Here is a 16,570-nt window from a genome sequence, read left to right as displayed (position 1 = left end):
AGGAGCTAAATAAAACCCTAAAGCTTTTGTTCCATGTGACATCTCAGACTGATGGAACCGGCTGCCTACTTTACCAGGCATAGCTATAGCAGGCAGCTGGGAATTATCCCACGTGGCTTCTTCCCCCTGAGCCTGATCCCCTCCCATCCCTTGTCCAGTTTTTTTTTTTAATCCCTCTTGGGGGAGCCCCTGACCAGTCCCTCTCCACTGATGGCAAGAGAGGCAAACTAGGACTGTTTAGCTGTCCATCCAGTCCTAACCCCACGAGACATTAATCCGTAGCACACAGCTAGAACAGATCAAATGGAGGTGAACAGGAGAGTCTTGTGTCTGTTTCCTGAATGGGCAGTTTTCTGAGAAGCAGGCTGTAGTCCCTGGCTTTTAGGAGTTTGGTTCAAGATCAAACAAGTTTCATTGCTCAAATCAAAATAGACTCCTCACCATAAGATCGGAAGACAGATTTTTTATACCTACAGGGAAAGAGATCTATGGGGTTCAGATGTGGAATTCATCAGCATAAGACAACAAGGGCCAGCCACCAAGGAAGAAAACCAGGGACCCTGTGTTTCCCTGTCTCACCCTGTGGGACATGTGCAGAGCCCCAATCCTCCTCGCCCCCATCCCAAACCTGCATCACAGACTTCACAAAATAAACCAAGGGGGCGATCAAGAAGTGTATTTAAATGAGATAATAAATACAACTGTATGCAGCCATGAGACCAGAGAATTATGTCTCTTCACCTACTTCTCTCTTCACCTAAGAGTTAACTAGAACCTTCAACTAGAGAAATAAATACCAGCTATTGAAATAAAGAGATTCAAATGTGACAAGCATGGAAAACATACTCTGGCGTGGGAATTTGAAGCACCATTTCTATGAAGCCCGTTTATGGTGATGCCATGTTTTCACCTAATCCTGAACAATTCGCATCAAATTCTAGGACAAGAGCTATGTAAACGGCTGATGCGCCTTAAGGAGTTCTTATCTCTCCAAACCAGCCTTCTACGACAGATGGCACCTGCCCGGTGCAGATGTGACCAATGCTGAACCACAGTGCAATTAACCTGAGCACATGATTCCAAACACTACGGACCATCGTGCTAATACCACTGCCCCCATTCCTGACCAAAATGGCATACTTGGTGACAAAGAGGCCCGAATCCTGTTCCCACTCCGAATTTCCTAGGATTCAAGAAGAGAGTGAAGAGCCAGGACAGGCAAGATTGCACAGAACCAGATTCCCACACGTGGAATACACCTTCTTCGGCCAGTATCTGGAACCAATCCACTGCAGATAACAGGCAGAGAGGAAGGCCAAGGGGACAGGTCAGGACACACCCAAACTGAAAATTACACCTCTCACCTCTAAGCAGGTTCACTGAGAGTAGTATTATGCATCCCTCCCCACAAAAAGAAAAGCTACACATACCAGCTCACTGCAGTAGACAGTACTTAGGTCCAGGGAGAATAAGCTGGGAAGGTGCACGCGTGTGTAGCTTTCAAAGGCTGGCAACTGCTCACTGCTTGGGTATTAGCCTCTGTTGTGATACAGCATTAATTCCAAAAGGGTCTACTTGTAGTGTGGACAGGCTCCTCCAGACAGAACTAGAACAATCTGGCAGCTGTCTGGGAACTAGCTCCCACTCCGGTGGGGGTGAGGAGGTGAGGGAGGAGGGTGCTCTGTATGCTTTACCAGTTTACTGCCACGAGTTTTGTAGCGGCCAAGTTCACAAATTAAAATGATGAAGAAGACTGCTAAAACAGGAGGGCTTGCAAGAAAACAGCAATGACTCTTAGGCAGCCATTGAAAATGTGAAGGCGCGAGACAGGTTCCAGCCGTGTCCGTCCCCTCTGCAGTAGAACCCGGAGGCCCAGATTCCCATTCCCAACAACTCCAGCTGGTTCTGCTTGGAAGTCAACCAAACTCACGAAGCCTCAGCTCTGCAATTCACCAAATATTATGACAGATGTTTTCTTCTGTTTCTAACACCTGTACCTGAACACCCCGCCCCCAGTACTGATTTTCTGTAGAAATGTCTGCCTAAAAAGGACAAGATGGGTCCATTTTCTGAAAGGCTATGAGTTTCATGAATGTAACTTTTTAATCTTACAAGAATCCCCTACATAGAAGATGATATAAAGTAAAAACACAATGCTTGTCTAAAGTAAGCAACAACCCATGCTCTGGAGGAAAAAGAAGAAAAAAAAAAAAAGGAGAAAGATTTCACTGTAAAAAAGACCTGAATGGTCAACACAGAGCTGCAGATGTTTGCTGGAAGCCTGTTCTTAGCGCATGAGACCAACAAAACTCTGAGAATAAGAGGAGTAGTGGTAGCTGGGGGGAGTGGGGCTTTCTTGCTACTGTTGGATACCAGGACAAAGCCCAGAGCCAGCAGCTTCCCGGGGTTGCTGTGGAGGTTAGTGGGTCACACACTGCCTTCCGGCTGAGACAGAGTCAAAAATAGGCCCAAGCCACTTCCTCCTTTTCAATGTGGACAGGCTGTGCTTGGCTTTTTGAAAAACCCTATTCTCCTGTGAAGATCAGTGGTCTAGAGTTTGTGTTGGAATGCAGCTGAGGGGTGGGGGGCAGGCATGCCGGTGTATGGCCTTACTTCTTGTGTACCTAAAAGTCCTTTACTAAATATAAGGTAAGGTGTTACTCTACAATGCGCTTTGAAAACGGCATCAGGATGTTGGGGTTATTCAGATGACAGGAGCACGTGAACAGAACTGTGGACCATGTGGGTTTACTCATCAAGGATAAAGCATACAGCTTTCACCACATAGTGGAACTCTCGCTACTTATGGGCCTGGAGCATCAAGGCCAGGAAATATACTCACCCTGCTCCAAAGAGGCAGGGCATGGGCTGCAAATATCTTCCATGGGACCTGGAAACATGAGTGTCCACCTTCTTTGTGGATCCTGGGAGAATCACTTCTCACAGCCCCGGTGCCAGTGGGAAGGGGAGAAGCATGTTTTATAGATGCCTCCCCTACTAGGATGTAGAGGATGGAACCAACATGTGCTCCAGCCTCTCTGAGGAGTGAGACACACGAGAGGGGGACAAGGGGTGTGGAGAGACATCGTGCACAAGCACATGCCACCTTCGAGGATTCTTTCACAGTCTAGTGCTGGGTGTTGCTGGACAGAGAAAGGAAGCCACAGAATCAGGAAGGCACACGGCAGATGCTCCCGGCAGACAGAAGGAGCAGGAGCACAGCCAAAGAAGGTAAGCTCTTCAGCAAGAGATCCAATCGCTGCCCGGGGCATATAAACAGTCTGAGCAGGAAGACCTAAGCTGGGCTGCAGGGGTTTTGCTGCACACCCTATCATGTAGCTTCTGAAACGGAAGAAGGGCAAGACACAGCGGAGAGACAAGAATGTCTTGGGCTTCTGATTTACCACTGTCCGTGATCTATGGCTGCTTACAGACCTACTGCAGTCAAGAAGATGGGTGTACTGGTTCCTCTTTAGGAAATCATCACTGTCCTAAATATGATGACTGGGAGGAAGGAAATTTGTCAATAAGAAACTGGGCTGGGAAGACAACCAGGTGTCCCTAATGCACCATCAGGGAGCCTGAGCTCAAGTAGCAATGGAATCAGGGGACAGTGAAAGCAGCAACCAAAAAACTGTTGGGGCCCATAGAAATGGCTCCACTTTATCTTGACTTCAGGTCAGAGTTCAAACCCACTGTTGTTCTTTTCAGATTAAACAACAGAATGCTTGATCTAAGGTGTGACTGCTGTGTGTCTTGTCTTGACAACAGGATATTTGGTCTAAGGAGTAACTAATGGATGCCCTACCTTAAGAACTGGATATTTGAGCCAGGCATTGGTGTTGGTGGCGCACGCCTTTAATCCCAGCACTCGGGAGGCAGAGGCCAGCCTGGTCTACAGAGCGAGTTCAGGACAGGGTCCAAAACAATACAGAGAAACCCTGTCTCAAAGAACCAAAACAAACAAACAAAAGAACTGGATATCTGATTTAAGGTGTGGTTACTTGATGTTTTGGGTATTGAACTGAGAACTAACTATACTTGCTTATTCTTTGTATCTTGGAAAGGAAGTCTTTTGTCTGCCCCATTTTTGATTGGGGTATATAAGGACTACTGTGCAATAAACTTGGGACTTTTCCCCCAATATTCACTGTAGGTGCCTTGCCAACTTTATCTCTTGTCTCTTGCCTATTCTTTTCCTCAATCCACACTCCTGCTTCTCAGGTACAGTGAGGAAAGTTGGGTGGACCTGACAAAGCCCTCCAAATGTGGGCGATGACAAAACAAAACAACAACAACAAAAAACACAAAAAACAAAAACAGAAACAGAAAACAGCAATGTATCTCCTGCTAGGGTCTCCAATGGCACCACACATCCAGGGCAAAACCTAAACAGCCCACATTCAACTAGAGATGTGATGAGCACCAACAGCCATCCAGGAGCAAACTGACAAGTCAGTACAAAGAGACAGTTGCATTTGTACTGAAGCAATGATTAAGGGAGAGTGAATTCAGCATGGAACTTGATTCTTAGCTGTAAGTGAAGGCCAGGCCAGGAGCAGGTAAGATGATGACCCTGCTTCCCAGGTGCCAGTGAACAGGGAGATTGGACTCCCACGGGCAGGGTCACTGCTCCAATCCATTGACTCAAATAAGACAAAATGGGATTTTTATTGCATGCAGATTATTGCTTTGGTTTTCCTATGTGGGCATTTCTTTACAATGTTGAGCATTATCTAGGACATTTGTTTGTATTGTAGAGTTTTGAGCCACATCTAGTTGACTATTGTATATTTATTTACACAGCTAAAGTAATTGCAGCTAATCACTTAATTACTGGAAATGTGCATAATTGCCTGATCTCAACATATAATTAAAATGTATAGCAACATTATGAATCCAATTTTTAAGATGTAGGTTTGGGGGCCTTTGAGAGACAGCCTATTAAAAATGATCAGGGGTATCTGTGGACAAGAGGATTCAAGTCTGCTCCTATGCAAAACCAAACAAAACACAAATGCATAATGCATTCAATTACAAAAGGACAGGTGAAACCAAACAGCATCTTGGACGTAGCAATTCAAATAAGGAAACTAAACATAAAACAAAATGATCCTGGTCCTTGCACAGGAAGTGTGGGCTCTGGTGGGCCCTGCCAGGTAGGGCCAGCAGTTGGAGAAGTTCAATTAGCTTACCAGGCCCTCAGCTAGGCTTGGGCATTTTGCTACTCAGGTTCCCTCAACAATCCAGAAACGTCTTAGGATCTTAGGGATGGGAAGACCACACAAACACCTTCTTGGGGACTGTGCTGAGGTACTTCACAGTGGCAAACAGATCCCAACTCAGAGTGGAAAACACTACCCCTCAAAAGAAAGCTGTCCCACATGTACAGCACCCACTGTAACCTTGATGGACAAGGAGACATGGAAAAGCCACGCTTCTCTCCTTTTCTTCTCTGCTCATGAGGCTGCTCAGGAGGGGAGGGATGTCGATCAGAACTTGTATTTAGTTATTTATGCATTTGTTTAGCTTATCATATCTCAGCTGGTACCATTCCCACATTTCTAAAGAAACACTTGAATACAATGAGGTAAAATACATCCTTCGTTATATTGTCTTCCAAATCAAACCCTCAGCTGCTATAGGAAAGGAATGTATCCGGGTTGTGTGTGATTCTGCCCATATCCATTGTAAGATGGCCTAACGAAAGGTCAGAGGAAAAGCTGCAGTGGAGTTCTACAGTTCTACAAACCCAAATCCTGAGTCCACTCTGCAAGGTTGAGCGACAGCATGCCTGGTCTGTGACCCAACCACAAATATTTGGGGAAAACAACTACCCCTGGCATGATCCAATAGGGCATTCAAATCCACACGCTAGTACAATCCACAAATGGACTGCGTCAATTATGTCAGCAAACCAGAAAGAAGAAAGCCAGCACCTAAATTATACATCAGAGGGAAAGCAGGTTGCAATCTAGGGATGAACAACCCATGTGATCAAAGGCTGTTCCATAATTATTCCATACAATGTACTCCAGGATTGTCTGAGAGCAGGCATCAAGAAAACCAGCAGAGAACAAATTACAGATATCAAAAAGGGTCGATTACAAAAGCACATTCAAATCTGGCTTTTAAGTTGGCTGAAAGATTTTATTCTTCCAGTCTACTTAGATGGAGTCCCAATGACTATGGCTGCCCCCTTAATATGGAGCAGAGATGTTTTCTGGGTGTGTGTGTGTGAGTGAAGGCCACATTCCATGTTCGGGTATAAAGAGAGAGATGGAACTTCAGTACATGGTCCCTGGCATTAACTCTGAGCAGCACACGCAGACATCCAATAAAGAGATTAGAAGGGGCCAACGGGAAAGAATTCTCACAGGAATAAAGCTAAGATTTTATCTGAACAGCTCCCATGGCACCGACAGAGTCTTGCCCAACTCTGGCAGGGGATCCCAGAAACAGGTAGGTAGGTAGCAGGTGTGTGACCAAAGAGATTTAAGGGTGTTGTTAGCACTGTCTGAAACCAGCAGAAGGTAGCTCTCCAAAACCCAGGATATATGTATTCAATCAATTAAAAACAAAACCAAGTCAGACGTGGTGGCACACGCCGATAAACCCAGTACCAAAGAATATGAGGCCAGAGGATTGCTCAAGGACAGCCTGGTATACACAGCAAAAACTTATTTCAAAAAATAACAAACCAACCAACCCAATTAAGGGATAGAGAGGAATTTTCCTTGGGGTGGAATATTATAGGATATTATAGGAAAGGACAGGTTCTTGGAAGCCTATGATCAACAGACATGGTGAGAATGCAAAGTTATGTATGTGTGTGTTGTGTGGTAGTTGTACAAGTCCGGAGGGCTGAGCTCTGGAAATGGCTAAATTAAAGTAGCTGTCTTGGGAATCAGCCACAAATCACCAGCTAACTAATAAAATGGGCCCTACCTATCTAGACCATTGACGGGTATGGCAAGGACATTCAGCTCACACCCTCAACAGCTATGACATCCTCAAGACATTGGGCAAATAGGATCACAGACAAAGGGCTACACCAGGTGACCCCGGAAACACAATTACTCCTGATTCTGCAAGACCGTGCATGCACATCCAGATGAACTTCCCATTATAAACCAGCCTTGGTCACAGATAAGGAATGAGTGAGAACATTGATGAATGATGATCTGGGACAGAGGACATGGTCAATGGCTGGCCCAAGTCTGGTCCATTGAGTTGTAAAAGCTCCCCGCCTCACGTTGTTAATGATTTGTAATCTGTAGTGGGAGAGTTATGGGTGGAGTCTTCCCAGATGCTAACCTTGCCAAGTTGGCTTTCTGGAGAGAGGATTCAGCAACCACCCTCCATGAAGTCCTTTCTACGATCAAATGCTAACCTTGCCAAGTTGGCTTTCTGGAGAGAGGATTCAGCAACCACCCTCCATGACGTCCTTTCTACGATCAGGAGAGTTCAGGCTGTAGACTGTTCTGTGAGCCACTAAGCCCCAAATTTTCTGTCACAACAATGCTCCCAAAGTCTATAAAAGGCCGGGTTATTCTACGAGACGCTCTTCAGACAAGTAGATAACGACACCCAAGCGCAATGGGCCACCAACCCCAGATGACTACACAAATGGACATGATAAAAACAAGATAGCTGCAAACAGACCCATGTGGGAGACGCAAACGTGTAATTTGCATCGGATGGTATCTTAGGGAACGAATTAAGCTATTGTGGTTATGTAGGAAACGATCCTAACAGGAGACACATGCCATGGGGTGGTGACAGGAAACCACTGCCATCTACAAGCTTGTTTCAGATGTTTCTGGAAACAGTTCACATAGCAAACCACACACACACACACACACACACACACACACACACACCTCATAAAAAGTAATCAAATGTTACTTTAGTAAATGCAGTTGAAAAAAAAACTTGCATTCATGACAGTAGTCTGTCAATCTTTCTATAGGGTTTAAATCATGTTGTCAAGAGACCAATAGGAGAAATTTAATATTTTTAATGTTTACTTTTAAAAGCTGGTTAAATGCCAAGTTCCATAAACTAAACTATAGCAGAACCCAAGGGGCATGGTTGGCTAGGGGGCGGGGTTCTTGCATACTTTGCACAGAGTGCTCAAGGGCTGTCTCAAGCAGAGTGACTTTGATGTCCCCATCCCATGTGGCTTGAGCTACATCTATTTAAAGGACAAGCAATTCCATATGGGTGGCTGCAGGGAAAGGAGTGTGGGGGTGTGAATGCCTGCCTGTGAGTTGGTAGGCCCCCATTGTATGTGCAGACTCAACAGGGAATGCACCTACCATACCAAGAACCAATGCCAGCCCTGAAAACACTCCCAATAACCTCATAGACAAGGCTAACCCTGGGCTGACACGGCCCATGTAAATCCACGAGTTGCAGGCCCAGGGTTCTTTGCTACTAATTAGGAAAGGACAGTGCTTAATGTTTCAGTTTTTATCCCCAGGTTTCCATTAGATTTTAATTATGTTTATTTTCCCTTTCATGAATAAAATGCTTCCAGACATTTTCAAAGATACCGAGGACTTGAAAACATCAAGAGGGGCAAGAGTGGGCTCCTCAGAAATATCTTGGAATTCATTGTTGTAAATATCTTAATGGAAAACAGATAAAGTCTAGAAACTTCAGGAAGTTAAAAAAGCTGGCCCTGATAATGCGGTGTCTTTCATATGCAAAATAACCCTAGGTATATGGAAGAAAGGCACCTCACAGCCTACAGCCCTCCCTCACTTTCTGCCCAACCCCCACACAAGCCGGACCCTATCTAAAGCCAAAGGACTAGCCAAGGACGTGGTGTATCAAGTGCCTTAAGAGGTTAAGGTGCAGGAAGAGAATCTGGAGGTCCTAGTGTCAGTGTGACACAGCCTGGCCCAGCTATCTCAAATGAGCAGGTTGGAGGTGATCTGCGTGAGGGGCTGCGTGTCTTTCATGAAAACCCTCCAGCCATGCTGGCTCTTACCTTCACAAATTCTGTCCAATCGCTGTCGCTTGACTCTGTGCTTATCCACAAGGGCCATTCTTTATCGAACTTTGCAACTCTGATTCAAAAGGCAAAGCAGTCCGCTAAGAACTTAGGGGAACTCGCAGGAGTCTGCGTGCATTGCGCCACTATGAACCCTGAAACAAGGAGAAAAGAATCCTTAACTCTCTGGAGGCCTCCAGGACACAAGGTCATTCGTGACTTTCTGCCACTTTCTAAGAGGGGACCTGCTGCTCTGGCGCTCGGGTGCTCGCTCTCTTCCCGAAACATGGGTGGGGCTGCTCCACGTGAGCCTCAGCCAACTCCTGTTCTCTACCTTGGATCCTTCAGAAAGCAAGCGGGCAGGGGGACACTTGCCACACATGTTGCTGAAAACAGCCAACAGTGGTGCATGGGCTTCTCGGCTATGGACACCAGTCACAGACCAATCTCTATTATTATTTCAACTCCGAGGAGAGAGACCAAGACACAGCTGGCTGGATCTGCCATTTATTTCTTTGAACCACAGAAGTGCTACACCACCAAAGAGACAGCCTCACCGACAGCTCCGGAACACTAGGCTGGGGGTCCTACTGCATGGGGGTGCCCATGCATCACTGTGACTAAGTCCCCAGAGACTCTCTCTAAGCCTCTGCTGGGCACTTTCCAAAAGTGCTTCCTTTCCATGAGGGGCCAGGCAACAAAAACACAACGTGCCGCAGCACAACACAAGCTCCCTGCCACACTGTGTCAAAACGGGCTTACCCGTGCCACCTTCTAGAACCTTCCTTAAATGCAGAGGGGGCTGTCGATTGGCTGACCTTGCTTTTACGCCCACATTCTTGGATTGTAGTTCTGGCTAAGCAGTGGCTGTTGAGCCTTTCTAAGCACCCCGTGATGACTCAGGATCAGGACAGAGACCCGGACGGACCACAGTTGTCCTGATCCAAAGTTGCCCCTCCTCATACACTGCAAGTCAGGCACTATGGAGTCCTTCCTTCACAACTGCAGTCTGTCAGTCACTGCAAGAACAGCAGGGACTCATTCGATGGTTTTCTGCTCTTCATTGCAAAACATCAAACCCAGTGTTGTTTTAAGCCTAACATCAATACATGTACACACACACACACACACATACACACACACACACACACACCTATTCTCAGCTAGCAGGAAAATTATGCAGAGAAAGGAGACAGCGTAAGGCTCAAGGGTTAAAGTGAGAACTCCGGCGTATGGGCATCAATTATGCTGAATGCCAGGAGTTACTTTATCAAAGGTCCAGGCACAGGTCTGACTAGTAAAAGGTAGGCAGGTTCTTGGTAATTAATGGCTAATTTCCCAGCAATGAGGCTCGTATGGCATCCTAAAGATTTATAGCAATAATTATATGAATTTGAGGGTGAGGGGGGAGATAGGAAAAAGCAGTTTCTGACCATATAAATGATGACTACAGTATCCAAAGGCCATCAGACTCTTCTAACACAAGTAGCTACCTAAAACAAGCCAGTCACCACATGGACACAGAATGCTTGGTGTCATTGTTGGCTGTTGGGCTTTCATAATGGTAGCCGTGTGTGTGAGCAAGCCCAGTTCCAGGCAAATGGAGATGGGATAGAAGAAACAAAGAAACCTATGCCAGCCTCAAATGCACAGGAATGCCACCCAACCCCAAACGCAGTGTGGAACCTCCTGGCATAAATGCCAGCCTCGTTGTCTACCTCATCCAAAGGCCGAGTTAATTTTTGTGAAGTGCAATGGAGATGGGAAACCGCCAGCGTTATGATCAGCGGCAAGATGGGCTTTGCACCCTCCTCCTCCAGTGAGGCGTAATCATTCTTTTAGCTTTCCTTTGAATTTTAATTTGTATAATTAGACGGCTTCTTGAAAAATTGATAAGCAGAATCTTGATCATGCAATCAGAGATCAGCCAACAGCTTACACAAATGTCTGTGTCTTACTACTGTGACTGATTCCCATGCCTGGCTTTTCTGGGGGCTCTTCTGTGGGCAGACCCTGAGTGGAGGTACCCACCCATCACATCAGCAGTGAATAGACTTGTGGTCCAGCTAGTTAAAGTGTAGCTCAGACTGGGGGGAAGTGACAATAGATCGCTACTACTCCCTCCTACAATACTTCTGCTTTTAAAAAAAGTATGAAAGGCATTTTCTTTTCCCTTCCAAGAAGCAAGCTATTTATGAAGACTAACACAGCCACTGTACAAACGTCAGGCACAAAACATGCCTTTTAATGGAGCTATACACAGTGGCTTCAGGCGTGTGTTCACACCAATAATGCCCACACTGCATCGGTTATACTGGCTCTGGGCTCCCAGGTATCAATCACAGATAACAAACCCTCTTGAGTTCGTTACAAAAATAACCAAAACCAAAACAAAACGGCTTGCCCTTTAAGTCAGTCCTCATCTTCTAGTCAAAGGAATCTGTAATAGTCATCTATTGATATCATTAGTCAAAATGTCCAACAAAAATACAAAAGTACGCGGGAGGGAGGGAGGGAGGGAGGGAGGGAGGGAGGGAGGGAGGGAGGGAGGGAGGGAGGGAGGGAGGGAGGGGCTGTGGTTCTATTCTTTCTTTGCTGAAATTACAACTTGAACCCTAGCAGGAGGAAAGCCATAGGTGGGCTAGAGAATGACCTGAGGAGGGCTGTCCCCTTGCTTGTGGAGCAGGGAGGGCATTCCTTGTAAGTCACCATGTCTAAGACAGACACAGGAAATCTCTACCTCAATGCTCTACCAGCTTGGGTTTGGTGTTGGCACTCTGTAGAAGTTGGCCTAAGCTAGGGAACAAATGCCAGTAAAGTTCAAAGTCAACAAGAAGTAGATCTGGGAGTTTGAGGCCAACCTGGTCTGCAGTGAGTCCCAGGACAGCCAGGGCTGTGTCTGGCTGTGGGAGTGGGCGATCTTTTCATGGAGGGGCAGCAGTATGAAGTCCAACCTCACAGCAGAGAACCAGAGAGCACCAGACCAAATCCCAACCCAGAGATTAAAAACATCCTGAAAACTGTTAATTGCTCGAAGTGAAACTGAATAGCCTTCCCACACATGGTTCTGGGCAGCAGCAGGATAAAAATCCTATGCCACCCTGCAGCATTTAGCTAGGGCTGGAGCCATTCTGGTGTCTGGTGTATCCACACTGTATATGCCACCTGAGCATTAGCTACTCAGTAACTAGATTTTGATAGACAGTTGAAATCCATGTGTTCCAGGAAGGAATCTGCTTAATGATCAAACAGTAAGAATCACAACATTGACAAGTCGGTAATGTCAGAGAAAAGCCAAAAGTCCCTCTTTTGATTAGGAAGGTGAATGCTGATGCTGTGGCATTCTCTCCTCATCAGGCACCTACTGCAGGCCTAAGACACAGCAGCCCTGGAAGAAGCAGGCGACAATGCAAGTGAGCCAAAGAGATGTTTAGAGAAGACAGCTGTCGTGGGACACTGTTTCACGGCAGTGTCAAAGAGAGGAGAAACGGACATAAATGAAAGATCAACACAGTTTACAATTATCCACTCTGACATTAAACTAAAAAGAAAACCATCCAGGATTAAAGGCAAAAGGAAGTACTTGTCCAACAGAGTCTAAGTTTGGGCCCATAAGCATTTTCCAGTTGCCACCAACAACTACCTCTTGGCCAAACCGAGCTACCATGCAGTTGTACCACAAAAATCCCAGCCTTCACAAATCTGTTTTTAATGAGAGGGTTCTCTGTGTCTATTCTAGTTTAAGACTCTACAGAGACCAGACGAAGCAGTCAACTGCAGAGCAAGTATGCTTCAATACTGTCTCTCAAAATGAAAATGCTTCTAACCCGTTTACCACCACAGACAGCTTCCCTTCTCCTCATCCAGCATTGCAGTTAAGTGGACACCCCTCCTTAACCACAAACCAGGTGCAGACTGAAAACCTCAGTGCTGTGGCGATCTAATGCAAGTAGAAAGGGGCCCGTACCCCAGTAGGCAGCACTGGGCAGTGTGCTCGTGCATGTCAGCAGCTGGGACCCTTCTTGTACATATAACCCGGGGGAGGCACAACGAGGACCCCATACCTATCGAAGAGAAGAAAGGGCTCGCTGTTGTGAAGCGCAGGGACAGGCTTAGGGTCTCTGAATGATGGTCTAGCAAGAACACCTGCAATACTCCTTGTTTGGACCCAGAAAAAGGAAGCTACTGGTACTCAAACTTCAACAAAGCCATTCCATAGGCTTCAGGAGCCAAGCACAATCAAAGACTGCTAACAAAATCACTCAGTTTGCAAAGAAATTACAAATCAATTTCTAAAATGATTCCTAAGGACAGAATGTTTGTGCGTCCCCTAAATCCTTCCATGTTGGTAATAGTTCCTCCGACCAATCACGTGAGCCCCTGAGCTCACCTAGCCTGGAACATACACACAGGTAGCTAGGGCTCAGCCACAGTCTCTTTCCAATCTGGGTAGCTCCAGAATGCACAATTCCATATTAGAAAAATAAAGCCAAAATCCCATGCCATGAGATCATATCTACTCAACAGATAGACTAATCCAGATTGCAAAAATAAAACAAACTGTCAATAATTTAGGCCAGGTCTGCAGATTCTGTCACTGTTAGTTTCATAGAATCTGGAGGGTACTCCTCGGTGACAGAGGGTTGGCCTCTATTAACTTTTATGTGGCCCTAGGTTTGAGCTGTGGCATAAGTTAAGAAGGAAAAGGTCACCTAGTTGTGCCATGGAGAATCCACCAGGCCAGAGGCTGTCCCAGTGCAAGAGAAGGTGATTAACTTTAAAACCATTATTTTCCTGGAATAAACAAGTGGAGTGCTACTTTGAGCTGGGATTATCAGTTCATACAAATACATTTCCCAGTGTTAAATGTGAGCCTCAAGACTTCTAAATATTTTCACTTGCTAAGAGTAATAACCAAGGCAAGTGGATTTGAGCAGAGAGAGCGCTTAATGTTCCTAATTGGTTGTTGTATTTGGGTCATGTTGGGAATCCACCGTGGGTCTTCACATTCTCCAGGAGCAGTCTGGAATTTTCACACATTTTAAAAGCCCTTGTCCTCCAAACATGCCTTGAAAATAAATATTTTAGTTAATAATAGAGGCAGAACAGGGGGCGGTAAAAGCGAACAAGCAAATGTCCCTTCAAATTAAGAGGCACAGAAATCATGGTTTTGGCTCCAGTGGTTAGTCTGAGGAGCCTCTAACTTGTCCCCACCCAGGCGCAGGATACGTGCTGCGCTGGCTAAGCAATATAATGAGACCGGCAATCTTGCATTCTAGGGGGACAGAATAGCTTATCTTTGATGGCATATTTAGTGCAAGACACGGTTCAGAATGCTACCATCAAGAGACAGAACCCACGATCTTTGAAATGCCGACAGAATGTCTGCAGAGGGGTCACCATACAGCTGCTGGGTAGGGATGGTGACCCAGTAACCAAAGACCACTGAGGTCGGAGTCCACAGCCTATGACAAAAATACATGAACACAGTGTATTCTCCCGGGGCCAATGCTGTGTGCAAGCATGGAGTGGGTGACCACCAGCAGCCTCAACCCAGGAGCTGGACCACAGTGAGACCCAGCAGGCCATGTATCTTTGAGAACAGCGTGGAGATTACAGGTTACAGACAAGAGGCTTTCACTAAATTACAACACACAGATATTAGTCATTATAATCAAATAAATATTTGGGCTTATTGCTAAACCTGAACTATTTGTCTGTGGAAATTATTAGTTCTAATATAACTTTGATTTGGCTCAAAGTTATTCTTATTAATTATGTCTATTGTCTATGAAAGGCAATTTAAGTCAGTTACAAACTACATGATAAAAATGTTTAAAAAAAAACAAACTAGAAAATCTGAGTTAGTTTTAAACACATTTGCCCTTTGATTTTGTTTTGACCACAGAGACCCCTGACTCCCTTGAGGATTGTTTGCCCAATTTGGCAGTACATTGTCCCTTAAGAGATCCCAGTGGCTTGACATGTGAGGTCCAAGTGAGGTCCAAAACATGTTTCCCAGTCCTTGCATCTTACTGTCTATACCTGATCATCACAAAAGCACATCCCCAATGTACTCCTGCCCTGTGGCAAACCTCTGTCTTGCTGGGAGCAAGATCAAGAGGGGGAAGCATAGTGCCCAGCAATGGGCCTCTTCAGCCAGCAGAGGGCACTGCTCACCCTGCCCGGCTATCCCAGGCTGCAAAGCTAGCTTTGCCTGGGTCTCAATGCAGACTCCATAAGAACTCAAAGAATGTTATCAGCTACCCCTGAAGGAATGGCCTGAGCCGCTGCATGTTTTGGGGAGGGTACCTGGTCTCCCTCTAGCCACGAAGGCTGATGGTGGGAATGTGACTAGCAGAGAATTCTATCACCTGTACTGGGAACTAAGCCCCCCCCCCACACTTTCATAGCTCAGGCTAAAGAAGGTTCCTGACCCAGGGGGTGGGGGTTCTGACCCCCAGAAGGGTATGGGCTGACCTATGGGGTGATTTTCCACTATGCTTGCAATTCTCACCCAAAGATGTGTGAATAGCGGTAATGGTTGAAAGGAATTGACGTTGACAGGATTTACAAGACAGAAGAATAGTGGAGGTGCGGGGCTTTTCAGTTCTGCTAAAGTCTGATAAGAAAGAGTTTCCATCGAACTGAAACTTGGGGATGATGGAGGGTGTGCACAATCAAGCAACTGTTCCTTGACCCTAAGGTCCCTTTGTTGTAAGACTTCAGAGTAGATCTCCATCCCCCCAATGGCAGATATTAACTGGAGGAAGGAAATGCAATAAGGATTTCCATTGCATTGTATCAGTTTATTTGGGGGAGGAGCATATACACTGAGTATGTGTAGAAGTCAAAAAACAGCATTTGAGAGTTGGGTTCTCTTCTTCCAACCACCCTGGGTTTAAACAACCAGATGTCAAACTTGGTGGCAAGGTACTGAACTACCTCACTGGCCTACATTTCCCAATCTTACATAGGGAGGAATGAGGCCAGCCTCCCTCCACCTGCCTGCCCAACAGCCCAACCCACCAGCTTTTCTAGTCGGGAGCCCCCAATGATGCGAGGAAGAAGGGTTGCTTGACCTAATGATGTTATAGAAGGGACACCAAGCCTCACTCAACCTCACACTCTTCATAAAACAACCACCTTCTCTTGACCATTACTTTAAGCACAGTTGCTATGGCAACAGGATGCCGCTTAGATCCCATTGCTGGTTCTTCATATGATACAGCATACTTAGTTCTTTGGAAAGGAATGTCCCAAAATGTAGGAGCCCCAATTTCATCTCCATGCCACCTCCAAAGGAAGAACTTCTGTCTCCTTTGCCATGGCTCTCACATACCAAAAGTTGCTGTTGGCGAGGATCCAATGACACCGGCGTGGTGGCACAGGCCTTTAATCCAGGCACTCAATCTGGAGGCAGAGGTGAGTGGATCTACAAAATGAGTTCTAGGACAACCAGGACTATGGCTACATAGAAGAATCCCTGTCTGGAAAAACAAAAGGGACCAAGTGGCATGATCTGAACCATCAAGGATTTGCAACTGTCCCACCTCGTCCTCCTACGTA

At 46.0% G+C, this 16,570-nt stretch overlaps 1 protein-coding gene across 5 annotated transcripts in view; it reads right to left on the bottom strand.

Moving 5' to 3' along the window:
• Positions 1-16,570, bottom strand: part of Ctbp2 (C-terminal binding protein 2) — a 127,899-nt gene that overhangs the window by 28,512 nt on the left and 82,817 nt on the right. For 3 of the 5 annotated variants that reach the window (XM_040752706.1, XM_040752714.1, XM_040752722.1), the window contains one exon: positions 8,999-9,156. The exons of the other annotated variants lie outside the window; for them this stretch is intronic. In XM_040752706.1, the coding sequence (XP_040608640.1) occupies positions 8,999-9,056 (58 nt within the window). In that variant the 5' untranslated portion in view covers positions 9,057-9,156. The remainder of the gene's footprint in view (positions 1-8,998; positions 9,157-16,570) is intronic. 5 annotated transcript variants of the gene reach the window in all.

Source organism: Mesocricetus auratus, unplaced genomic scaffold, assembly GCF_017639785.1.
Source record: "Mesocricetus auratus isolate SY011 unplaced genomic scaffold, BCM_Maur_2.0 Super-Scaffold_4256, whole genome shotgun sequence".
NCBI classification, from domain to species: Eukaryota; Metazoa; Chordata; class Mammalia; order Rodentia; family Cricetidae; genus Mesocricetus; species Mesocricetus auratus.
This window is presented reverse-complemented; position numbering and strand designations above follow the sequence as displayed.